This window comes from Struthio camelus, chromosome 1, assembly GCF_040807025.1.
Source record: "Struthio camelus isolate bStrCam1 chromosome 1, bStrCam1.hap1, whole genome shotgun sequence".
NCBI lineage: Eukaryota > Metazoa > Chordata > Aves > Struthioniformes > Struthionidae > Struthio > Struthio camelus.
Window position 1 is genome coordinate 35,049,034 of NC_090942.1, and position 25,789 is coordinate 35,074,822.

Genomic DNA, 25,789 nt, shown 5'->3' on the forward strand with positions numbered 1-25,789 from the left:
ATTGACCCCATTACAGATAGATGACCTCTGTTATATTTAGTAGATATAAAATCAGATTAGGCCTATCATTTTTAAAATCAGTTCCAAGTATCTTTTCCAGATTACATAATATTCTCCTAGAGAAAGCAAGGAAATATTCAAAAATAGATTGTTCTTTAATTACTCCATCCAAATCTGCCCTGATGAATGAATCCTTATAGGCATAAATAATCTAGCAGGCCCTTTTCTTCCTTTTTTGTTTGATCATCCAAAGGCTTGTAAGGAGCCCTAACAATAAAGGGCACATCTCTAAAGAAAAATTGCAAACAAATACTAGACATCACTTAATAGTATATAACAAGATAAAGAGGCTGTGCTGGCTAAAATAGTGCTAGGAGTTTTTCCTCCAACAAGGCCTAAACTAGGCATTATCTTCAGTTTTCATACATTTTAACTTAGAATCAGGGTACAAAGTTTCCACGTTTAAGAGCAAAGAGACCTCAAAAATACTCAGTGATGCCATTAAGTTATTCATCCATAGTTAAAATATCTACTTAGATAATGCAAACCTGCTGCTTTCAGTTAGGAATCTTGGAAAAAATGTAGGCTTCTAGCTTTCCATTGCAGTCAGATACTAGAAATTCACAGATGCAGATAAACAGGAGGAAGAGATGAAAACTTCTGCAAAACCTGAAAGTATTTAAGTCTTGACTGAGTTTTCTTGAAAAAGTATAAAGGATGCTGTTCCTATATTGTGATAAGCCTAATCACCCATTCCTAAGAATATGCAAATATACATTAATTAGATTTTCAGAGTCCTATTCATCATCTTTTTTCACAACCATGTTTAATAAGCAGATGATACAGTGACTGGAATGTGGTTCAACTAAGTACTATGTTTGTAGGGCCACATGACCTGGAAACCAAAACCGCTTTAACCTCTCCTTTTCTCTATCACAGCTGACAAAACCAATCTAGTATATTCTTGATCCCATAAGGCCAATGGCAGGTCTATTTGTCTAGTCTTACTGCAAGGACTGGTTGTTTTCCCAAGGGATACCCCAAATTCTTCCGTAAATTTTTAATGAAATTTCATTGAACACATTTTTTGTACTTTACTATCACTCTTTTCTACTGACTAGCACTTTTTCCTTCCAGTTGGTCACTGTCCAAGCTCATGTTTGCCAAGTTTTGCTCACTACACTACACATTTTTTGCTCTACTCTGGCATGTCTCCTTCTTTCCTGGCCTCAGGATCGGCATGAAGGTATTATAGCAAGCCTTGCCTCCTTTTAGAAAGGCTATGGTTACTCTTTTCTACATTCTTTCAGAGTTTCATAGTCATGATCTCTTTCACCACTTCCACAGCTACTTTGGCAAACCTGACATGTTAATGTGATAGAGATGGAAGAAGGATGACAGAAAAGGCCCCTTTTGTCGACATAACACAAGGAAAGCTGAACATGTCTGCATGTGCAGCTGAACATGTGAATTCTCTACTGTCCCTGTTCAAAGAGCCACCAATTACCTGTTTCAGTTCATAAAAGAGGAAAAAATACCTGGCAAGAACCTTCCTTATGACAGCACATACCTTCTGGGTGACAATCTGAGTTCAGAACTTACTAAAAATGGTGAGAACTTTGGTTGTGACTTTTAGCCACAGCTAAAAGTCATGTGCTCCTCAAAAAGACTATGTTTACTCTCTTCTCCAAATTCAGTTTCACATTGGTGACCTCTTTCCCCACCTCTGCAGCTATTTGGGCACACAAAGACTTCATCTTGCATTTTCAAATTTCAGTATACAGTTGTGTCAGTCACATCTGTAGCACAACCAACTCTCACCAAGCCATGTTCTTCTCACAAATGTAAAAACAAGCTCTTATAGGGCACAGGTGGCCCTGCAGATTATTCTGTCACAAGTGACAGTCTGACTTCTTCATCTGGGACATTTCTGCACATGGCAGTGCAGCCTGAATTAGAAACTCAGTCACAGCTGCCCAATTCTGTCCATTACACACTGCTCGCTCTTGGAGATGAGGAGCGGGTAACAATTAACAGAGGAGCAACTTGACTTTTCTAAGGTATAAGAAGATCAATAAACATCATCTAGGAGGCATTTAAGCACCTCCCTGCACTGTTTAAAGATGCTTTTATACACTTGGCATAATGATCCTTGGGAACATTTTTTAAACGGTTTTGCAGAAGACTGAGCCTCTGGGAAACAGTACAAAGCTACTAGCGTACCATCTTCCAGCACAAAACTGAGGCCATGCCTGTTAATGAGAACTTGTACACTCATAAGAGCAGCAGCTATTTTGCTTTGCTCAGACATCTGTCTTTGCCTTATTTTTTCTTTTATTTTGCAGTAAGAGTGTCAAGAAAAAGTATCATAGGACTGTACAGAGAAATATAATAGGACCATGAACCAAAAGCAGAGATCATCTGCTGCTTGTGCCAGTAACTGCTTATAAAGTACACATTTTTAAACGCCTTTTTACTCTGTCGCAGAATCACGGAGTGGTTATCTTTAACAGCCATTACTCAGATGGAAATATAAATGATAACTCATATCTCTAGCAGTTGTTATCCTATCGTTAAAGGATTAATCCTCAAATGCTCAGTGTCACTTGCTTTCACCTTTTAAAGCCAGACAGCATTTCCAGTTAAGTATTCTGCCATTCAATGTAGGTATACGCCCACAACCTGGCAGAATTAGAAAAGACCCTTCCTGCCTCCCCCCCACCACCAGTGATCTGCAGTGTTTAAGTACACTTCTCTTCCAGTTAGTTTTTAAGGGCCAGGGCCACAGGCTTTGCAAATCAGTGTAGCTATACTGATGTGACAGTTTTACACCAGCTCAGAACGTGGTCCTTACAGTTATAATTGAAGGGAGCTCGCTTTTCATGCCCTTAGGGGCAAGAGACATTTAAAGAGTGACAGCTGTTCCACTTTCACTTGGCAGATTTGGATTTGTGAATTTTTATGAATCTGTATAATATACTTACACACACACTAAGTATTTGCAAGTGATTTGCTACACAACAGTTTTTCCCCTTAATTTATGTTCAGCTTTTGACTGTACAAGCACATATACTTTCATTTAGCAGCACATAGTACTTACCTGTGATCTAAATGATGAATAGAAAGAATAACCCCTGAATTTAAGTGGGCTTGCTTTAAGGTCACCAAGACTGTGAATTCATATTTATTTCTTAACTTCTGAAAAAAGATTTCAGCTGTTTCTGGAGATGCCTTTACACTTCTTGAAGTATCTAAAAAAAAATACATACAGAAAAGACACTCAGAATAAAATCTTATTTTACTTTACACCCTCAACTGAAAGAGCCAAGAAAATAAAGAGCTACATCTCATTAGCACAATGCACAGACAGGCAAAAGCAGGGACCAAAGTATTTTAAATACCACATCTTACATCAAATGAGAGCAATTACAATTAAAAAAATATATATTTTCTAAGACTTATTTTTTTTAAGATAGTAAAATAGTTATGACCCTATCTCCACGGATGACCATGTGGTACCTTTAACATCTCATCCAAAATACAGATGGACGAGTAGTATAGCTCCTTTGCACTTTATTGCAGTGACAAAACTGGATATGAACCTACACTGTGAAAAGGGACCTCAGCAACTATTTTGAAACATCTACAAAAATGCTATGCTTAATATCTATACAGAATTAATTTTAAAAAACAAAAAGCAGCTGCTCTTGAGGAACAACTTACCTCAGCTTTAAGTAAAAGTTATAAATGAACTTTGAAATTCACCATCTCTCAAAATATATTGTCAAAAATTAATCATTATATACTCCGGTTGTGCAATAATGCTGCTGCTGCTTGCACAGGATAGCATGGACATTTGTCAGAGTAATTGCACACACAAAAGATTTCGCTTTTAGGAGCCCACACACAACCAAGACTGAAACAATGCTTCTGCCGAATTCACATAGAAGATAAGAATGCAAAAGGCCCAACCTTAAGCCCTCTGGAGAGGTAATTTACTAAATAAGATGTCAAGTGCTGGAAAAATAAATTTCCAAGTTTTCCACAACACATTATACTAGAAAAAAGTTTTTAATGCATAAAAATCAATTCATTAGAATGTGTAATCAACTGTGTAGAAACTAAATCAACTCATAAGCTTCTTATCACTGCAATTTGACCATCCGGCTCTAACTCAGAGACGCTCATTTGGGGACAGGAACAAGCAGAGAGCTACCTGCAATAGAAGCATTGATTTTCTGTTGGCAGCACTGGAGCTGAGCTCTCAGTAAGCTTACAACACTGTTCTGAAAACACATTTGTACTTTAAGCCATATCTATAATACTACTCTGTATTAACAGCTAGCAGTTTACTGTGGTTTACTGAACATGAATATTTTGTATTACATGTTTAAGAAAGGCAATAATTTCTACGCTCCAGAAGCCCTCACCAAGCCCCTATAGTGTCACATGAGGCTGACTTGGATCCATTTTCCTTAAGGAAATCCAAAAGTGAAGGGAAAAACAAAACAAAACGGGCAAAACAACAAAAAACCCACATGCTTTAAAGTGTTTTTGTGAAGCTTCAAGTCTTTTCTACTGTGGATTGCGCAACTCCCTCACTGTAGCAGACATCCATAGTATTTTAATGGAATTTTTAAATAAATTATAAGGCAACTCAAGTACAATTACATCAAAGCGCTCATTTTTAGCCAAGGGACACTAACAGAGTGGAATGACATCGGTTTGCATGCTGGAAGATAGTTTAACTGCATTAACAATTTCAGCAATATAAACAGTCCATTCCCACCAGACAGTGGAAGGACACACATGGAACATTCTCCAAGCACTAACACAGGTTCTTAGGCACTCAAGCTCTTAGCAGCAGCTTCCTTATCAAGGCAAAGAACAGAGGAAAATGCAAATACAAAACTCACTTAAAAGCACAGAGAGACCAATTTTTAAACGCAAAGCATATCCTCCAACCCTGTCTGCAGGTTGACTTCTCAGCTTAGAAAGGCTGGCCAACATCCTTTTCTATTGTAGGTTCATCATCATTAGAGTCCTTAACACATTCCGGTTTGGGGCCCACAATCCCATTACATGTTTCCACCGAAACTAAAACAATCTCATTTTGATTGATGACTGAAGATCTGATGAGGTGTAATCAAACTTTGTTTACGTTTGCATGCATAGTCAAAACAGTCTCCGCCCTGATGAGCGGAGCTCCTCTCCCTGAAGGGCTTGCAATCTCAGAAGTCTCAGTCAGGATGAGTAGTGCAAATCAAACTAAATGAAGATGTCAGAACAAAACAAGAGTTTCTTTTGTATTATCTTGATAGAAATATTTTGCTTTGACTTCAATAGAAGTAGAAACCAAAGCAATGAAGTATACACCATGAACACCCTGAACTGTTTCACTCCCTTGCTGAAGGGTGGAGAAGGGCTATGACAATTGTTAGTTGACTTCCATATCATCTCTCTCCCCCTACCACTTATACGGAGCTGATAAAGCACATATCTACACTAATGTGATAGCAGAAAAGCTGCACAAGTCCTTCATTTAACAGCTTCTGTGTTTGGTCCCATAAGTCTTACTCTAAGTTAGAGAGTGAGCATGCAGGAATCTATTGAATCACTGAAGGTACTGAATACACACTATTGCTGTCTATAGATGTACACTGAGTTGGACAAAAAATGTTTAGTGTTTAATATGGCAACAGAAGATGATAGGAGGGAAAGATCAAATGTGAACTTAATAGGAAAATAGGAGATGAGAAGAAGGGAAAGGAAGAAAGTTGGAGGAGGAGAAAAAAGCCAAAGAGAGAAGAGAAAGTTGCATCAGAACGTCAGGAAATAGCAGAACTGCAGAAAATTCTCTAATTGTTCTTGTTCTGCTTCCATTGTCCGAGTCTGACTGGTTCCTTTCAGGTTTCCCTCACCACAGTGCAGTGGCAGTAAGAGGGAAGATCAGAACTGTGGAACGTTTTCCAAGGATCACTAAGAACCTAGAAGACCATCTCTGCACAGCTGTGCTTCTTGGAAGACACTAGGGTGTTGTCACACTACCTGTCAGAATGTTAAACTGCCAAAACACAGAGTTGCTATGGCAAATCAGTCAGTTCATACTTACTGTACCAAACAACCTACAAAGCCCTTTGAAGTTACTGCTAGATTGATGAAGCACAGCACCCTTTGCTCAGAGCCAGTACCAGGTGGATTTCTAAAAGAGATCACTGAAAGGTCCTTGATCCACTAGATCCAATGTTTTTACACTAGCACAACCGCGCAAATTCCTCATTCCAATTGCCACTGAACACTAATGTAGCTGCCTGATAGATCACCAACTATGCTCAATAAATACTGAGGCAAGCTTGTTTTTGACATCTGACTTCCAGCAATCATTTTAAAACTGAAGGAAAATACCTTGCAGGAATTGGACCACTTCCATAACAGCTGTGGAGGGAACACACACCAAACTGGTATATATGATAAAAATTTATGATTGCTCAATAGTTGCATGAAAACAAACGGTTACTGTGAAGATGATACACAAAATTGAAGGCCTAAATCTGTTGGTGTTTATGTATGAAAGTATGGAAAGTTCTAGCAGTATGAATGATAAATTCATCTCTAGCCATGATACCTCCATAATGAATTTACTTTCCTAGAACGTTACATATGCCTGACTTCTAACCTACCACAAAAACCCACAAACCATTAGTGTTAACACCCAGTTTTCAATTTACACAAGAATGAAGTATAAAGTGACAATGAAAGAAACAAAAACCCAGTTTGAAGCTATAATACCTCTGCTCCTTGTTCAATTTAAAGATTATAGAATGCAAATACTCTCTAGAAGGAATTATAATACTCAAGGAGTAAGACATACAGTTAGGTCTGAGACATGCAAGTTAGCAGAAGTACTTAAAACAATGCAATAGACTGGGAGTAGGGGGGCTACGGGCAGGCAGAATTAATATGCAACAGTCTCATACCATGAGAATAATGGTTAAGCGGTCATTAATGATAGGTATTTACCAAGTGTCAGAGCATTTAGTATGAAGTTGAAATTAAACACTAGGCTGCAGTCATATCCCCCTAGAAGGGGCAGTTTGTGATGCCTCATCTCTCCTCATCTCTTTCCCCAGCTGTTTGTTTCTGCCTTTCTTCTAGAATAACTCCCCCATTTCAAGTTCAGCAAAAGTGATCATCTGATTATTTCTTTGTTGCAGTCCAAGCCAGCTGCCGTAATTCTAATTATCCTCTGCTAACTAATTCAGGTAAGTTTGCACACAGTAATTGAGGAGAGTCTACATGATACAATTCCAGAAAGGATGCTGATAAACAGTGCAAGGTGGTCAATCTTAAGCTGCCACAGCCAGTTACGAGACGATCAGCCAGCTGCAGATACAGAAAGCCAAGCTGGTTAAGATAAAACATTCGAGAGCAGCCTGAACACTCAGTGGAGGGGAGGAAAAAAAAAAAAAAACAAAAACACACACACACACACTAGTTACCATAAGACTTAGAGATTCTTGGCCCTTCAGAGGGTGTGCTTAGTGGCTGCTCTGCGCTGCAACTGCAGGCCTAAATAGTAGGATGCTCTTGGACTTAGCACCCAGTATACAATTCATCTCTGAGACAACCTGCACTCAGCTTTGCAGCAAACACCAGAGCCATCTAAGTGTTTCCTGGAGGTGTTATACACCTAAGCTGTAGACACAGCCATTTCAGTCAGGCTTATGAGATACTGTCCTGGCTATAATGCAGTAGTTAAGTCTCTCTGAGTAGGACTCACTCCAGAGGTCCAAAGGCAGTTGCAGCTCGTGCTGCAGAAAGAGGCAGTCCTACCCTTCTTCCTCTTCCATCAACCTTTCATTCCTTCTCCTCTTACTTATCATAGCACAAGAACTCATGCAAACATAGGAGAAACCATAGCAGGGAACTGGGCCAGCTGTAACTAATCCTTTTTGTGTCCAAAAGCACTTGGAAGTAACCAGGAACATATTCCTGGAGGCAAGCAGGAATGGGGCACCACAAGCATGTTAAATTACAAAATGAAAAGACAACATGCAAAAGTGCTTAAGGACAAGTCATTCATTATAGATGTTTTCCAGTTCATAATAAAAACAAGCAGTTATTAAATGGAATGGGTACTAAGAAAGGGTATGCTCTTAAGCGCGTCTAAAGCTAAGCATATAGTATGAACGGAACTATAAAAACTTCAAACTTCTGCAGAAGAACTTCTGAAGGGGGTATTCTAATTAACTGGGCTCCACATTTCCAGTTTCCTGTGCACACAATCAGCTTTTAATAGCAACATCTATAAACCAGTTCTGTATTTGACTAAGTTTGCTGCACTGCCCAAATTTAATTCTAGTGGTTTGTGAGCAAAGGAGAAGGACTGCAGGGTAAACACAGTCTCAAGAACATAAAAAGGCTAGCTCAGTTTTGTTTCATTTTCCTACACTATTTAGAATCAGTGTCATACACAATTCACAGTGTCACTTCTTATTAAAATTTTTGGCTAATGTTTTAACTAGGAATTTCACACAGCCTACAAAGGGTAGCAATATCTGAGACTGTTTACATTGTGCTTTTATCTAAGTAGCTGAAGCAAGCATGGCTTCTCCTAGCTCAAGAGGCAGAATGGGAAGCCAATCCAAGCGTGGACTCTTTACAAGGTTGAAAAGGTACAACCAGTTTTTGAGTAGAGCACAGAGCATCCAAACTCCTGAGCTGCACTCCTGTAATAATGACTAATGAAAGCTGAAAATAGAAAAGTAGTAAAAAAACCTTTATTAGACTAAAACCCTGCAATATTATGATATGCGTTAGATACCTCAGTGGGACAGCTCATTTGTTTAGCTCCTTTATATACCTGACTATTTGAACTGATAGACATTAGTTGATAATACATTTTGAGCTATTTGTCCTACACGTTTGTTCATTCCTTCCCAATATGTTCCCAAACATTTCAGTGTGAAGAGCAAAACAGGAGCAGCTATAATTTTTCAAAACTAACCTGATTTATTTTCTCTAAAGCGCTAGGAGATCAAACGGTAGGAGTTTGGGAAGAGGCATTTTGCAGTTCTACCGTAAAAGACTAAAACGTACAGAGTAAACACTGGCCCTATAAGGGTCCCACTGGGCCCAGAGTTTCACTCCCTTGCAAAAGGCTGTGTGCAACCTGAAGGGCCCAGGAGTACCGCCCAGTTCAAGTCCGGGTGACCACTGTGATCTAATCGTATGCCTGCATCTAGCTGCTGTATTCCTAGACCTATTTGCACCTGGGTGCTCCTTGAACTGGCTACAACCTAGTTTCCACAGAACAAGAGCCTGTGAATGCAGGGAAGGACTCCAGTAAGTCTCCCAGTTTGAGTGACCAGGGCCTTGGGATACCCCACAGGCTGCACCTGCCCTTGCAGGACACTGCCTGCACCACTTCTGTGCACCTCCAGCCTTCTCCCCATTGTAGAAGTGGCTAAACAAAGATGCAGGCAGAAAGAGCTGCAATGGACACAAGGGAAGGAAGGAGGAGGGCAAAATGCACTTAAAGTAAACTAAGCAATCAAAACAAAACTGACTTGAAGTCAAATCATTGCATCAAATAAAAGCAATGGCAAAAAGTGTCAGTTTGTTCTTGCAGGAGGTTCCAATCACCTTTCCCCCCCCCCCCATAGTTTTCTTTATTCTGAACATCAATTACACAGTGGATGTGTCATCCAGCAAGGGCTATCATTCAGCTTAAAACAGGTAGACCTGGGCTATACCTGTAAAGCCTCAAAAGAGCATGTTACAGAGTCACACCATACTGACATAGGAGACTATAGAAGGATCCATCTCTGACAACTTGTGCTTTTTCCCTCAATTATATTGGCTGTTCATACAGATATCCTCAAAAATATTAATCATATTTCTTCCAGCCAAAATTCTGGCTTACCTACAAGCTATATACTTGTATGTTAAATATAGTGTAAAATAAATATTAAAGTCATTTTGGCTTAGCTTGAGAAGACAAATCCAGAGTGGGATAAAAGGGAAAAAAGGTACTTTGTGCCTGGACACACATGCTTGAATACAACTGCAACATTTCTAATCTGAAATAACTAAACCATTACTAAGCATTTAACTCATTTGTCTGATCTGGAGTAACTTGTGTTATTCGCTTAAGTAATCATGATTTTATTCAAAGTACTTCGTTAGTAATATCTTGTTCTCCATAGTCAAAGTCCCCAGGCAATTTTTGCCTGGTTTGTTAAGGGTTTTTAGTTGTTTTTTTTTTCTTTTTAAAAAAGCTACAGGGATATTCAAAATTGCCAACTACATAAAATTAAACAAAAACAGAAGATAGTTAATAGAGGGCAAGGGGAAACCCTCTACCCGATATAGTAGAATCGGATTACTGACTGGCAACAAGCGCTCAATCGCTTCTGCCAGCTCCTGGCACTGACCTGGATGACTTTAGGACAGAATTTGCAAACTCAAGACTGTCCAGGGCAAACTACAGCTGTAATATATTATGCAGTCACTGTAAAACAACAACTACACTGAAAATCTGTTTCTGTCTAGGAGCATTCTGCAAAAAAGATGATTCAATGCTGGTTTAAGGGTTGTTATACTAGTGGCTAGATCAGCCCTCTGAGTTTATGCACTGGTCACTTATGGAAATTAGAGAAAGTCATATCAAGCTGAATGTTTTTGTAATGCTAAGCCTACCTTCCCACAGTCTGACTACTGATTTCCCCTACTAAAAGGGCCTCCTTTTCATCCTTGTGCATCTACAAAACAATTGGTCAGGTATCACCCACTAAAACATAATCACGCTCTTTCAAACATCACCAAATCCCTGAGATAATCTTGGGACTTGCAGTATGAAACAATTATTTGTGGCATAAGCATTTACCTAGATTATATTATGGGGAATGGGGAAGGTGGAACCTTTCTTCCACCCCCTAATCACCTACTGCACAAGCAGAATCCAGCTGTTCCTGTGAAGTTCTCAAATTAATACTGCTGCTAAGGGCGATTCCCTTTCCAGATTACAGATCAGGGAAACACTATTTCAGTAACAGTGAGCCTCAGTTTGTCTTCAGCATGGTACAAACAGCTAGAGTACCTCTGCTTGGTAAGTAGAGACTTACAATACAGGGAAATAAATTCAGAGAGATCAAGTGGCTAGGTCTACATCACTATAAAAAAAAAAAAAAAACAAAAAACACATTTGAGCATCAGGCTGCAGTCCCTTCGGCAAGGAAGGAATTACCACCAGGGCTAGAAGCAGCCTGGCTGCACAGCAACAAGTCATGAGCACTCATTCAGAAATATGAAGGACACACAATCTGAGGGTTCATGACTTTTGGACTCAGCAGTAAAAGTTCTAACTGCAATACCTAAAATAGCATATTTCTATAGGTAGTTTTTCAAGCTTTTGCAAATAAAAGGATGACAAATCTCATTTTGAGAGAGCCTGAACTTTACATTTCTCAAGCTCCAGATTAGAAGTCTGTATTCTTAGCACTGGAGGCTGAAACAGCTGATTTGCTTAACAGTATAGATCCTACTGCTCTAGTCTGTTACTAAACAACTAACTCCCAAACTGTCAAAGAAAATGAACACTAGGTTTATTCACACTGAAATCTACAAGCAGTGAATCAGTAACAACCTACCAGCACTACTGAGCATTTATTTCTGAAAGGAAAAGTAATGCGTGCACCAATGCAGCAGAAGCGCCCTACGGAAGTACTATCAGGCACTTCTACGTGTGTATGTGAAACAGAAAACCATTGTTCCCTGCCTACAAGAAATATTCTTTCACTGTAAATATGTCATCATGCAAGATACTATCACCAGGAGAGAGGGTACTATTCAATGGGGACATATTACATGATAACAAAGTGACAAAGATAAAAGACAACTTCTGTTCTTGCTATAGAAATTCAACTCTTCGAAAATTAAAGTGTGCTGTAAAGCTCTGCATCAGATATTTATTATTGTAATGTTTTCTGGTGATTTATAGTTTCTGGGTTATCAATTACAAGATGCAATAGCATTTTGATTACTAGTTCTCCCCAGTCCGTATTCCAACACTATTATCAATCCCTCTTCAAATTCTGAAGACCTTTTATTCGCTCCCCAGTAGGTAATACCAAGTGCTGCTACTTGCAATGAAGTTGTTTGGGGCCAACACCAATATAAAACCAATTATGTTTGAACAATTGTACAGAACTAGTGAAGAGCGAGTTTGTTTGCCTCTTCATTTTAAATTAGCTTCCAGTTACATTTAAAAGGCTGGAGCTAATATAGCTTTATGAATATACATGTATATACACACATTCACATGCATCCCTTTAGGAACAAAACAGTTTTCTAGATGCTGCTTTGAGAATACCTTGAAACCTGCAGAGAAAAATCAAGCCTGTCTTGTTTTCCTCGCTGTTGCCATCTGTGGTATATGCACCTAGTTATGCTTGACTGCATACTGCCATATGAGCACATTGTGTCAAACTGACCCAACAAACAAAAATATCACACCGAGCAACGCTGTTAAACACTGAGACACAGACTGAAGAGCACAAGAAAAATAGCATATTGTCTTCCATCCCTACTGCTGCTGCATTATAGGCATGACACACCAGAACTAAGAGACGTAATTTATTTCCAGTCCCTAGTCATACAGCACGACCAGGATTTAAGAAGTTATGCAAGTCACACCATTGGGAGAAGGCTGCAGGACAAAGCAATGCTGTTAGCCTGCTTTTTCATTTGGAAACGGCTATCAAAGGTAAAAGTGGAATCAATTAAAAACAAATAAAGTGCACACTAGAAGAAATAACAAACCACAGAAGCAGATTATGCTGGATGTAGATCAAGCTGGATTACATGAACTACCCTCCTCCCAGGAGATACTGCACAATTCAGGCTCCTCAAGTATATCATGTTCCAACACTTGTTGGTTGGTTTGATTTTGGTCACAGCCAGGATGGCACACTGGGTCATAGGATGACCGATGATAGGAGACTAGCAACCAGCAGGGCACCTCTGGATGAGGTTGCTGCTGGGTTGCAGACACTCCTATATCCTCCAAGGAACGCGCCACATCTCTCTCACTTGGTTCTCACTGTCCAAGTAAGACTCTCAGAGACCTCTGATCAGTTATTTTCTCTCAATAGTTCCTCTTCCTGGGACCTGTAAGGCTAGTCCAGAGGAGCTACCACCTGAGGCCTGCATTTGCGGATGCCCTGGAGGGTTTAGCTTTTTCCCTCCTATTAGGAACCTAATGGTCTCTCCCACTGCTATGGGATTATTGTTGGACGTTCTCATTCTAGCTTTTGCTAGATAATTTTTTGTACCCACATCAGGGATGCAAAAGCCTTTGGCTCAAACTAAGTGTTAAAATTGAATTATTTTCAGTCTATGTATACAACAGTAAGCTTAAAAAAAGCATTAATATGAAATAGATCTTTATTTCCCAGATAACCAGAATGATGCAATCTGTTTGAAATGTTAAGTTCTGACTGAAGAAAAGGGTCAGTTACCAACTCAAAAAAAAAAAAAAAACCTACGAAAATCCAAACCTCCATCCCAACAACAGAAACAGCACAGCAAGGCCACCATTGGAAAAAAGATTATGTCTGAACCATGCCAGATACATCCAACAATTCTGTTGCTAGCCACAGGTCTCTGGCAGTGGGCTGAGCAAACAGAAGCAGATGGAAAGAGAAGGTAGGAGATGGAACCATAAAGAGAAATCAGGTACTGGAAGAAATGACGGGGAACAGTGCCAGTGGGCACACTGGTCATGACTAGAGGGAGGGAAACAGCACCCAGGCCACCAAAATATCTTACTAGGACTCTCGGAAAAATCCATGCTAATCTGGTAGTTGTTTGGATGCCAGGAAAAGAAAAAGATTAGAAAAATTTTGGATCGGGAACATCAAAGTGAAGGGATTCCATGCTTTGTGATACACACCGGGACGCAAGCTATAATTCCTAGATGTTCCAGGGAAGCTGAGTTCAGAATCTCCTGCAAGAAATTTCTTTTTAAATCAGAAATTAATAGAATGCATGCTTTATATGAATGTGCCTGCTAGCCCCAGTGAATTAGTCACGGGTTTTAAACATATGCACAATTTATAAACTTGGATAAGTTAAAATTAGAAACGTGTCCAACCCTCAATTTCCTTGCTCTTGTAGGCTTGTTTTTACCCGAGAACCATTAAAATAAACTCAAGAGCACCTAAGAACAGTTTTAGTATTTTAGTATTCAAAGGCACTAATTTGATTTTAATGAGTATTATGTATTTGATACTCCATGCTTCTGAAAATCTCTCTCGATATTGGGACAATCCAGATTTCCAGAGCATAGTAAGACTTACAGGGTCATCTACTATATCTTCAGCTTATTAACTGAATGTCTCACAATGGCAACACAGCTAATGCTTCTTAAGTTTTTTTTTCATGCTTTCTTGTACTAAATCAAAACTATGGATATTTCCACCACTTCCTTTCAGTAGTTATTCCACAATATAAACTAGCTCACTATAAAAGTATCCTTTTATCTTAAACCCTCTCCACTTATAATATCATTATGTTACTTTTAGTTCTAGCTCTTTGAATACTAAATAATTCCTTCATTCTAAACCTCTGAGACTCTAACTTGAGACACTTATGTGACACTTCTGTCTTTGCTTGGACAAGCTGTACATATTTAGTTCTTTCATAATCTGTCTTAGTAAGCTAAGCCTTTTTACTGTATCAGGCTTGTCATTTTTCTTTTCGATATTTTTCTGAAGTGGAGAAACCCAGAAGTGAATGCAATAACACAGACAATTATTAAAAAAAAATTCCAGATCTCTTACTACAACATGCTTTCCTTATACTTCAAATGCTAGCGTTGTATGTGGAGATTCTTAAGAGCATTACTGAGCAGAGTACACAATTTTCCTCAGGTTTATCCTACTCCCTGAACGGGTGCTGAGCAAACTTGGGGACTGTTTCAAGTTCTAGAGATACTAGTTAGTGTTACAGGAAATCTTAGAGCGCCTTTGGAACAGCCACGGCCCATTACACAAATACATGTTTAGGGAGTTATTAAAACACAGATTATTGACCTCAAAACCACAGCAGTTCCTCTGGAACCTTTCCAGTTCATTACGCAGTTGTATTTAGAGACTCAGATTCCAACCATGGAGTCAAGGCTGGCACGTGCCTTCTTTACAGTGACTTTTTTCAATCAGATAAACAGTAAGGACATTACCATTGTCAAGTTATACTTATAGAAGCATTTATATTGGGAAAACAGTACAAACATCACCCAGTCTAACAGAGAACAACTCTAAAACCGGAGGTCTCCGTTTTTACAGGGGAAATTGCCACTCAAATTGCACTAAAAGAGTTCTCAGTTATGGATGACTAGCAATATTGATCATAACAGCTTCTTTGGAAACATCACGGTCCATCATAACAATGTTGTTACTGCTGCAAGTATGTTAATCTGCTAAAACCTTTCTGAACACTATCTTTAGAATATTGAACTTCTGCTGCAAAACTCTTGCACTTCAAAATACTTTGAAAAAAATTGCTGTAGCCATTTTTAATGGCAAAAGAAAAAAAATAGTTTACTCACTGAACGGGATCATGACTTAAATAACATCTTCACAACAAATTTGTCTTAAATTTTTAAAGTCCAGTGACAGCTACCTGAAATATCCAAATGAGCATTCATAATGGCTACTCATCATGGAAAACAATAAATGACCAGGCAAAAAATTAAGCACCCTTATCATATTTCTTCTCAGATTTTCCAGTGAAAAGTTGTTGAATAACACTGAGATGGACAAACCAGTATGTTTTAAACTTTGAGACAAAAATATTGAGAGATTTAGAAAAAAACAGATGGACAGAAATATTCAGTGAAAAGTAATTTTTCCACTTACTTTTTCCTCAAGTTTTTTCTAATGCTTCACCCCATACCCAGCTCTACCTTAAAAATTAAGGTAAGAAAATATTACTGCTTGGTGAATTTGTACCTTGGCATACAACCAAACATGACAACATATAGGGAACTGAAGAGTAGCTGCATGAAAGCAGAGTTTCCCGTGACAGCTATATGTAATCCCCAGCTCTTATCCACTGGTTTTAAATATCTTATGAGCTCAGTTTTGTACCTCCCTTAAGACGCAGCAGAAGCAGCAAAATTAACCATTCTTACTTTTCCAAGCTAGCATCCCTGTGCCCTGGTGAATACAGACTAGAAGAATTCAAGCGGTAAGGGGAGCGTAGGAAACCTATTTGCCAGGGCTTACAAGCAAACGTTAGCGTTGTGTGAAGATGAAGGGAGGAAACAGACATTAAGGCTAATCTAAAAAATGAAGGAACATATCGGAAATGCTGCTGTCCTCTCTGAAACGTCACTGGAGAGCAAACATTGATGCAATAAAAATAAATAAATAAATACAATAGAAACCCTTGCCCAGCCAGTCTCATCCACTCTACACAACCACAGAACTATGTCATAATAAAACAGTTATATAAGGGTAGCAAGACCTCGCCTTCCCACATCACTACCCTTTGCTAATTAAATCCTCCCCCTGCAATATGGAAAGACATGCTTGACAGCTACCCAGCTGCCCAGAACAGTCACTGTCCCCTCCCTCTCGTGACACACTTGCAGCAAGGTGCCAGGTTCTCTCCAGTACCCAAAACAGACGTGGTCTCACTGCCAGTGTAACATTTAACCTCAGCTGAGACCACTGCACTCTGCTACACCAGCAGGAGAGGTTGGCTCCCCTTCTCCAGGCACAAGCATGGGCTCTCCCCCACAGGAAAACTCTTGTCAGTGTGCTGCTATATTTTCCTTCTACATATGCCCTGGGGCTGTACCTCAGGCCTGTCTTCAGCTTCCAAATAAATGTGCCAAGTTGAGCCCTGGGAAAATAGTATCCTAGTTTGGGTTTTGTATTTAAGATATTTTAGAAGAGGCCTGATTTCAAATCTAGTTCCAAGAAACTGCAATTCTGGCTGTTGTTAATCAGTATGAATTGTTTTTGGCAATACTGAGCGTATACATGGGCATGGCCATTTGAGTCAACCAAAACAAAAAAACTGTCATAGGAAAAACATTTTAGACAAACCATGTTGTCCCAATAAAAGAGCGCCCCAGGGACTTCTATTTGTTGCAGATATTTGAAGCAACCTGGCTACGAGGAACACCAGGTCAACAGAACTATTAAAGTCAATGCGACTACTTGCAAAATATGACATTGCGCCTAACAAGAAGGCTCAAACCCTAGCTGATTAATAAATGCAGGTATGAATTTATTGGGGAGGGCAAAGTGGCAGAGGCAGGAGGTTTCAGCTGGCCCTTTAAGCTGAGCCAAAGCTGTGGAAAGCATGTTGTTTGGCATTATTCCCCCTCCCCCCCCCCCCCAAATCGTGGCAGGTAAGTTATGGTGACTGTATCAGCAAGCATGTATCTTCTCTCCCCATGCTTGGTCTTCCTGTGGAGTCTGTGCTGTTGAATACACCAGAAGGTGCCAAGTACCCATAGTGAGACACACGGCAAGAAATGAGAATACCTGCTAAAAAACCCAAGGATTTCAGAGGGAATATTTAGCTTTTGTTTATTTCTTCTCTCCACCTGCCCCAGAAGCCCGCTATAGAAAAATAAATATAGAGCAAAACAAAAAATTTTATGTAAAAATCTCTTCTCTTGCAGTGAACAGTGACACCATTTTTAGAGCCATCCTTAAAACAATATTATTGCTCTACACTTAAGCCTTCACAATGCTTTATATGACTAATGCACATTCTCAGAAACATTACTTGCAACTTTCAGCATTAGACAGTTACAATCTCTAAATGCTACAGGCCAACTTTTCTGTCATTCCTTAACACTATTCTGCATTAACAAGGTATTAATGACTACATATAGGGATTACAAGCTTCTCTTCTCTAGCGATCTGTTTCTTTGGCATCTGCAATATATTAGGTCCATATTTACACTCTACTTCTCAGTTCTGCCCTACACTCTTTCCTTCTTATTCACAAGTCAACAATATTGTTCTTCTTTCAATAGCTTTCTCATCATTTATAAAAAAGCCAGCATGGCAGTATTTAGCATGCAGCACAATATAATCTCCAATATTAGGTATATTTATCTTTATTCAGCAGTAGAGAATGTGTACTTATCTACAGCATAACTATACACGACAGCTCTTTGTGCATGTCAATTCAGCATGGCTCAGGATGGGAACTGCTCACAGGATTCTCACATATCACTGCCTACATGTTGGGCAGACTGTTCAAAGCAGCAAATGCAGCCCAAACACCTCCTCCTGCTACTGCTACCGCCACCAAGAAAAGGCGGATGCAGAGCATTCAGCTCTTACTTGTGTAGTGAGAGGCTGTCTCGCAGCAGCCATCCCCACTTTGCAGACTCCAGCAGAAGCAGGAGTTGCCCAGCTCTACAGCATTCTCCCCTCTAGCATCCACCCCAGCAGTAATCTCAACCCAAGTTGGGCTCTATCCCAATAGCTACTATTGGCAGCAAACACAGAAGCGCAGGCATCTCCTTTAGAAGGTGCAAAAGGTGGAAGGGCAAGGAGGGCAGCAGTGGGATGCATAAGCTGATGCTCCAGGTATTTCGAAATCTGGATCTCTCTGGCTACTGAATTGTTATAGAGTAACTGGTTACACCAGGCACCTCTAGCACTGAAAAAAAGTTTCATTTTAGTAAGTACTAGAGTTATTTAAGTCTTTCCCAAAATTATGGGACAGGAGTTTTCCTTTGTCCCTTCAAAGGGTTCTGGAAATATTCAATATCAACAGGTGGCCTCTATGCTGGAGGTCCCACATTTTGAGGATTCATTGATTCTGAGAGAGAAATCAGACTGCTTGCAAAACAAAAAAGCTGCAGACAGACATTCACTCTACAGTCAGCTATGCCAGTTGGTAGCAGGAGCATCCTCTCCCCCAGCTGTCTGTTATGGCTCCCTCTGGGAGAGAACTCCAGTGTCTAGTACAGCTGGAGAAAGGGGATCTTCTGGGACTCGCTAATGTGCATCGCTGCAGGCAGGCAGCCAGGTTAGCTCCAGAAGCTGGCTGGCTTTGCCATCAGTGGGTTAGGCAGTGCTCATATGATCTCTTGCTTTAGAAGAGTTGTGGGGACAGTAACCTCTAGCTACTGGGCAGCGACGAGCAGCTGGGAAAAGTAACATTTTCAGCAGGCTCAGCTGGAACCAGAATAGAGCATCTGTGCATAGTTTTAGTGACAGGTGGCAAGGAAAAAAGCACGTGAAATGCATAGCCAACCTAAATACTATTTCTGTAATAACAGGGTTTACTCGCATCTAGTTCTAAAGCTTCTCTTCTAGCTCCTTTAGCAATACTAAGAGATAGTACCATGGGTCAGAAAGCAGCGATCCTTCTAAGGGATACTGGATATATTAGCAGGCGAGGAAAAAAAAAAAGAAAAAGCAAGCAAGACAATATTAAGTACTAGGCTAATCACCCAGTCATGCAGCAACATGTAACAAACCATTTATATGAAGTGGCCTACTTCAGTTTTATTTTCGGCCAGTAGTTCGTACCAGTGAGACCCAATTCAAAAAAAAAAAAAAAAAAAAACAGTACTGTTAAGCCCTTTCATGCATCATACTGACAGACTACTTCAGCTCTTTTGTGTTTTATAGCACTTCTTGCTCCCTATCATAATCTACCATACACTGCCTCCAGTGCTGCCCCTCCTCATCAAGATTACGTAAGCATTGTTTATAACCCTGTTAAAATTTACATTTTGCCTAACTGGCAAAAAAACTCATCTGAATACAATATTTGGAACTCATTCTAAAGATAAACAAGCTCCCTCATTTTCATGATTGTCAGGCCCTCTTCACATTTGCCTTAAATAAAAGGTTCCTGCATTTGTAAGTGTCTGACTGTATTACTCTATCCTCCCTTTATGCTCTCTCCTTTGAGGAATATACATTTTCCTTACACATCGCCTTGCTTTCATGTTTACTTTTTGTGCCTCTCTTCACTTGATTTAGAGGGAACCTTCCACTCTCCACAGCTGCTGGAGGTGGTTGAAAGATGTGTCCATTATTGCTCAAGTTCTTTGGGCAAGGCTAGTTTGATTCATGGCATTCATTTGCAAGAGCAATAGGGTGATTCCAAGTGGAACCCAGAAACACTATGTTAAAAAAAGGAAAAAAAAAAAAAAGTGAAATGAGTCTGAAGTCTGGAAGAAGGGTGAGAAAAAGTTACTGCCTAGAGGACAGTCAGAAAGAGACAAAGTTATTATTACAGCCCTTACTTAGATTCACATATTTCAGAGCAGTTTCCTATTACAAGTTGAAACACCTGGCTTCTGTGGGAGTTTGCATATGCTTAATAAGTACATGCTCAGATTTAAATCTAAAACCCTAACACTCTCCAGCCCATTGTTTGTGTTTATGACAATTCAAGACAGTTACATGTGCAATAAGTGCTCTTGCAGCAATCAGATTTTTATATTTTCATAGGAAAATGCCTACATTTACTTTCATCTCTACTTACCTGCTCAAATTGTATTATTGTGGTTATTTACAAAGAAAGTATAAGAATGGCAATAATCGGCATATCGTCAACAGTAATTCAAAGCCTTCCTCAAACACATTAATTATACTTCAATCCACTCATCTGATTTAGGCATTACTTTAAATATTATTCCTATTTTGCAAAGGGAAAAAAAATATCAAGGCATTGAAAATTTCAATAACTTCTGAGAAGAGTCACCAGCAAAGATGAGTTTATGCCATAGATCTTCCGACTTCTGTTCTGATACTCTGGCCAGAAGAGGAATAATTTTCTTCTCAACATATTTTAACATAATAATCTGTTGGCTAAGAAGCGCTGGCAGATGCTCATATACAGCAACACTAACATTTTGGAAGACTTCCTCCTATTTTTTATTCATAATTAGATCTTCCCACAAGCTACACTGGAACATTTTACAATTACTCTGCAAATCACAATTCTACAGCAAAAGAAATCCCTGTAGCTAAATAGGGCCAGATTACAGTGGCATTCAGGTGCTATCATCCACTACAATCGAGGAACATCAGGAATCTAAAGAGATTTAAATTCAAGACCACAGCATCTAATCCTGCGGAAGTCAAAGGCAAAGACTTGTTTCACAAGTCTTATACTTTGTATGCAAATTTGACTGCAGATTTCAAATAGCTAGATTTAGTTCTAAATCAGAAACTGTAAGGAGCACCCTAAGGATTCTTGAATGGACAATAATAGAACAAAAATATCTTCACTGAGGAAGCGTTTACGGTCTAGAAACGGAAGTTCCTTTGAAAATCAATTATTGAAAAAAAAGTATCAAGAGTAGCCAGTTAGACACTAACAATTTCTCATACAGAAAATTGATCCTGCATCCAATTAAGTAATTTCTACCCAGTCAAAACTGCGTTTTCACCTAGAAACTGAAGGAGACTATTCTGCTTTAACTGTAGGTACATTTTTAATTGTCTGATAACTGTTGACAGCTCAACCTGCCACTCTTATGATTACTTTCTAAAATAAAGACCTCCATTTAGTCCTTTTGTATGTTAAGTATACATTGCTCTTCACAAAAATCTTCCTTTATGTATCAGGAATCTGAGTTTCAACCTTTCTCAGGCTGACAGTACCAGGATGAACTTCTGTCCAGTAGCAAGCACAACAACAACAAATCACCCGAAGGGGGATTTACAAATGAAGGATTACACCAGCTGAGAACATGGTCTACGAAAAAGGTCTAAGGGCAAAATAAAGTGACACAAAAATGTATGTCGTACAAGAAAATATTCCAATTGCTGAAGAAAATAAAAAAAAAAGGAACACTAGTTAAAGCTTTGAGAGTAAGTTCATGGACCAATTTAAGCCATTTGTGTCTTTTTGGACAAGCAATTTGCATCTAACAAGTAAGGCTTTGACTTAGGTTAAAAAAAAAGTAAAAATAAGTTGGAAGTCAGCAGTTCATACATTTCAAATTTACACATTGCAAGTACATACACTAAAAAGCATACACTGCAGCACTGTTCCCAAGGTGTTAGCTCTAAGAGTGGAAGAAAAATAACTAAGTGGACCGGTGGTCTGAATGACTACAGAAATTTTTATATTCCTAAATACAAGTTAGAAAATGAAAATCTGTCTGCTCAGTGAGGACTCAATTTACTCTACAGAAGTCAGCTGTCCAATTATGCAGTAACAGGAAAAGTGTATCCAATCCTGGAGGGTGCTTCCCAAGGGATACCCAGCAACTTCAACCACCATTTTAGACCAAAATGCTTTTGTCCTTGTTATTCCCCCTCACACACACATACAATTCCTCTGAACAAAAGAAAAGATTTGTGTGAAAATTTAAAGTCTTATCTTCTTTTGTTATGACTCAATTGGTGAACCATTTAAGAACTATACACTTGTTTTTACAAAGCAAGAGAGACAACAAGAAATAAAAAGAAAAAAAAGAAAAAATCTTTAGTAACCTAGGAATCTTTTTGTCCCAGCGCTGGGAAAATACACAATAAAAAGACTTATTATTGCCAACCTCTATTACTACTCAAGTCAGACAGAGTTTTGGTATTTTCCTTTTCCTATTTAAACACAATAGGGGCCTCACATTAGAATGCCATACCTTATACACTATAGCTATTTTACAATATGAACCGCACAGCCATACAACTGTGCTGCCGCTCTAAGCGGTTGTCCTCTTCACAGAGGTCTCTGTTCTGAAGCAGCAAGTCCAGTTAAGAACAGCATGTGTGAGCGTTTCTGAACACATATGCCCACACATCTCCACATCAGCGTCCGCACTGACACACCCTGGCTGTTCCAGGGAAGAACACCACTACAAAGATCACCTTAAAAAAAAAAAAGCCTTTGGCAACTATTAGCTTCTGATAAATTATCTCATTAACGCAAACATGAAAGAAATTCTCTCTCCAGCTCTTATCTCCCTGAAATTATAACTCCTCTGTATGGGAAACACAGCCTCTTGCCTGTTGCACCAGAAATTCTTCCAGATCAGAGTCGAAAGTCCTAGCATGACACAAGAAACCAATAATCATTGTGCCCTTCTTTTAAAGCTATAAACTGATGCAGAAATTTGTTCTCACTCCACCAGATGTTGAGCCACGTTTCTTAGTCTTATTCAATCAAGTTTCTGAAAATCACTTCATTATCTTTCAGATAAGAGACCTGCTGTTAAAGGTTATTTTTAGGCTTTTTTTTTTTTTTTTTAAGTGAGGACAGAGATTTTTCCTGAAAACATATTCCTGACTCCAGCTTCCTGTAAGATGTGAATACAGCGTTACAGTTCAGTTTTAAAAAATACACCGAAATGAGCAAATAGAATGAGCAGCCTATCCCAACAAGTTCAACTATCAATTGACAGTTATTTTACTGACCCATATCAGTTTCCGCTATCAGGAATGTTTTCTTATTTTGGAATAATCCTCCTAAATACATTTTTGAGAGGTGGAACAAGACCGCTACGTTCTTTTCTTTCCTAGCATATATTTAAAAAAAAAAAAAAGTACTAAAGGCAGGCTAAAATTCATTCCTCGCCTCTCACAGCGACTACGACATTGCGGTTCACCAAGGGTCACTCTCCCTCGGCAAGGGGCAGTACTCGTTCCCAGCCGTCTGCCTGGCTCCTCGGGAGCGCTTCATCTCAGCGGCTCGCTCGGCTCTCACGGAACTTCCAGCCAGCGGAGCCGCGGCCGGAGCCGGAGCCGCGGCCGGAGCCGGAGCCCGCTCAGCGCTGCCCCAGCCAGCCAGGGGAGTGGGTGGTGCTATTAATCATCGCTGCGCCCCACGACTCACAAAACAAGCCATCTGCCATCCCCGTTCCCGCTGTACTTTAATTAAGTGTCTATCAGTCAAATAAAGAAAAAAAGGAAAGAAAAGGGCAGGGAGGGAAGAAAGGGAGGGAAGGCAGGCAGGCATGCAGGCGGGCGGGAGGGAAGGAGCCGCGGCCGGCGGGCCGGCCGTACCTGGGAAGAGGAAGGCTTTGCTCCCGTTGTGCAGCCCCGGCACCTGGCGCACGCCGGCCGCGGCGCCGCCCAGCTGCAGCTCGGACAGCACGTCGATCTGCAGCGAGGGGTCCACGCCGAAACCTGCAACTGACCCACAAACTCCGCGTTACCCCCTCGCAACTTTCCGCCGGGGCCAACCCGCGGGGCGAGGGCGGCGGCGGCAGCGCCGCCGCCCCGCTGCCCCCCGCCCCGGCGGCCGCCTACCTGCTGGGAGGCAGAGGAGGAAGCAGAGCGTGCTCACGCCGATGCCCGACTCCATGGCACAGCGCGGCGCTCACTCCATAGTCCTCCTTCTCCAGCTGTTGAGGGCGCGGAAAACCTCCGGGCAGCGGCTGGGTCCCGCCCCGTCTCTCACCGGGAGGAGCGGACCCCCCGCCGCCCCGCAGCGCGCATCACGGCGGCCGCCACCGCCGGGCCGGAGCACACAAAGCGCGGGGCCGCGGCGGGCGGGCGGGCGGCGCTGCCCTCCGCCCGCGGGCAGACAAAGGGGGCGGCCGCCGAGCCGAGCCGAGCCGAGCGCAGCCGCTCCCCGCCTCGCCACCGGGCGCGGCCCCTTCGCCGCGAAGCAGCTGCAACCTGCCGCCGGCTCCCGCGGGAGCGCCAGTCTCCTCCCGCCGTCCGGCGGGGACACCCGGGGGCGGCGGGAGGGGGCGCCGGTTTATGCCGCGGCCCGCGGGAGACGCCCACCGCCTCCGCCGGGCCGGGCCGGGCCGGGCTGGGCTGGGCTGGGTCGGGCCGGGAAGGTGGGAGGAGGCGGCGCCGCCGCTCCGGGCCCTCAGGCGAGGCGCTGAGGGCGGGCGGCCACCGCCCTCATGTGGGGGGAAGGAGCCGGGCGGGGGGCGGCGCGGCCGCCGGGGCGGCGGGGGGCGCCCTCGCCTGAGGCGCGCGGCGGGGGCGGGCAGGTGCCTCGAAGTTTGAAGGAGACCGTTAGGCAGCTCCGCTCAACGGCTGGGCGGCCGTTAGGCGCTGGGAGGGCCCGCTGCTCGGCGGCGGCAGGTAGGCGGCCTCCCTCCGCCTTGTTGCCGCCTGCGCATGTTGAAGGAACGGCGTTAATTCCCGTCCCGAGATAACATTTTCTCGGCCTGATCTCTGCGGGGAAATAAGCGCAGTTTTGGGGCGGGAGGGCACGGAACGGTGCCGGTGATGGAGGGAGGTGGGAGGGCGCGGGGCGGCGGCCCCCCCCCGCCCCGGCCCCGCGGCGCAGGGCGCTCTGGCAGTCGCGCAGCAGTGCGGTTCCCGGCCCCCCGGCGGTTCCCCCGCAAGTGACGTTGCCGTGGCTTACTTTTTGTGCTTATAAAGGGGGCTAAGAATAGCCTTATTCTTACCTTCTCTGTTGTAAGGGCTCTGGCGCGCAAGGCAGAAGCGCCTTGTTTGCCAGTTTGTCAGATTCTGTGGAGAAATTGGGTTTTTTTCAAGTTTTTGCCAATTTCCCGTGCATGGCAGTAACGCCTTGATGTCAGGCTGTGATTTCCTGTAGTGTTTATTGACCACCCTTAATTTATTCTCTATGATCTTTACAAATAGTAAAACCATGTTGAAGACTGAAAGGAAGAAGGGTTTTTTCTCTTTTCTTTCCCTTGAAGTAGACCATGGGGGTCAGCAGCAAATGTCCTTTCTGGGCTAGGTCAACCGACCCAGATCCTAAGCAGCATAAAGAGCTATCAGCTGCGAATATGAAAGTCACCTTCTTCTCTATGAGGAAAGGGGAGGGAAGAGTGTCTAAAAATGAGAGTGGG

General features: G+C 41.5%; 1 protein-coding gene across 3 annotated transcripts in view; it reads right to left on the bottom strand.

Moving 5' to 3' along the window:
* Nucleotides 1–24,589, bottom strand: part of NELL2 (neural EGFL like 2) — a 158,003-nt gene extending 133,414 nt beyond the window's left edge. Inside the window, exons 1-3 of one of the 3 annotated variants that reach the window (XM_068933846.1) lie at nt 24,258–24,589; nt 24,012–24,140; nt 3,101–3,251 (exon numbers count right to left, since the gene is read on the bottom strand). In XM_068933846.1, coding sequence (XP_068789947.1) covers nt 3,101–3,251; nt 24,012–24,140; nt 24,258–24,312 — 335 coding nt within the window. In that variant the 5' untranslated portion in view covers nt 24,313–24,589. The remainder of the gene's footprint in view (nt 1–3,100; nt 3,252–24,011; nt 24,141–24,257) is intronic. The other 2 variants (XM_068933853.1, XM_068933851.1) reach the window with 2 other exon arrangements.
* Between the last annotated feature and the right edge of the window lie 1,200 nt (nt 24,590–25,789).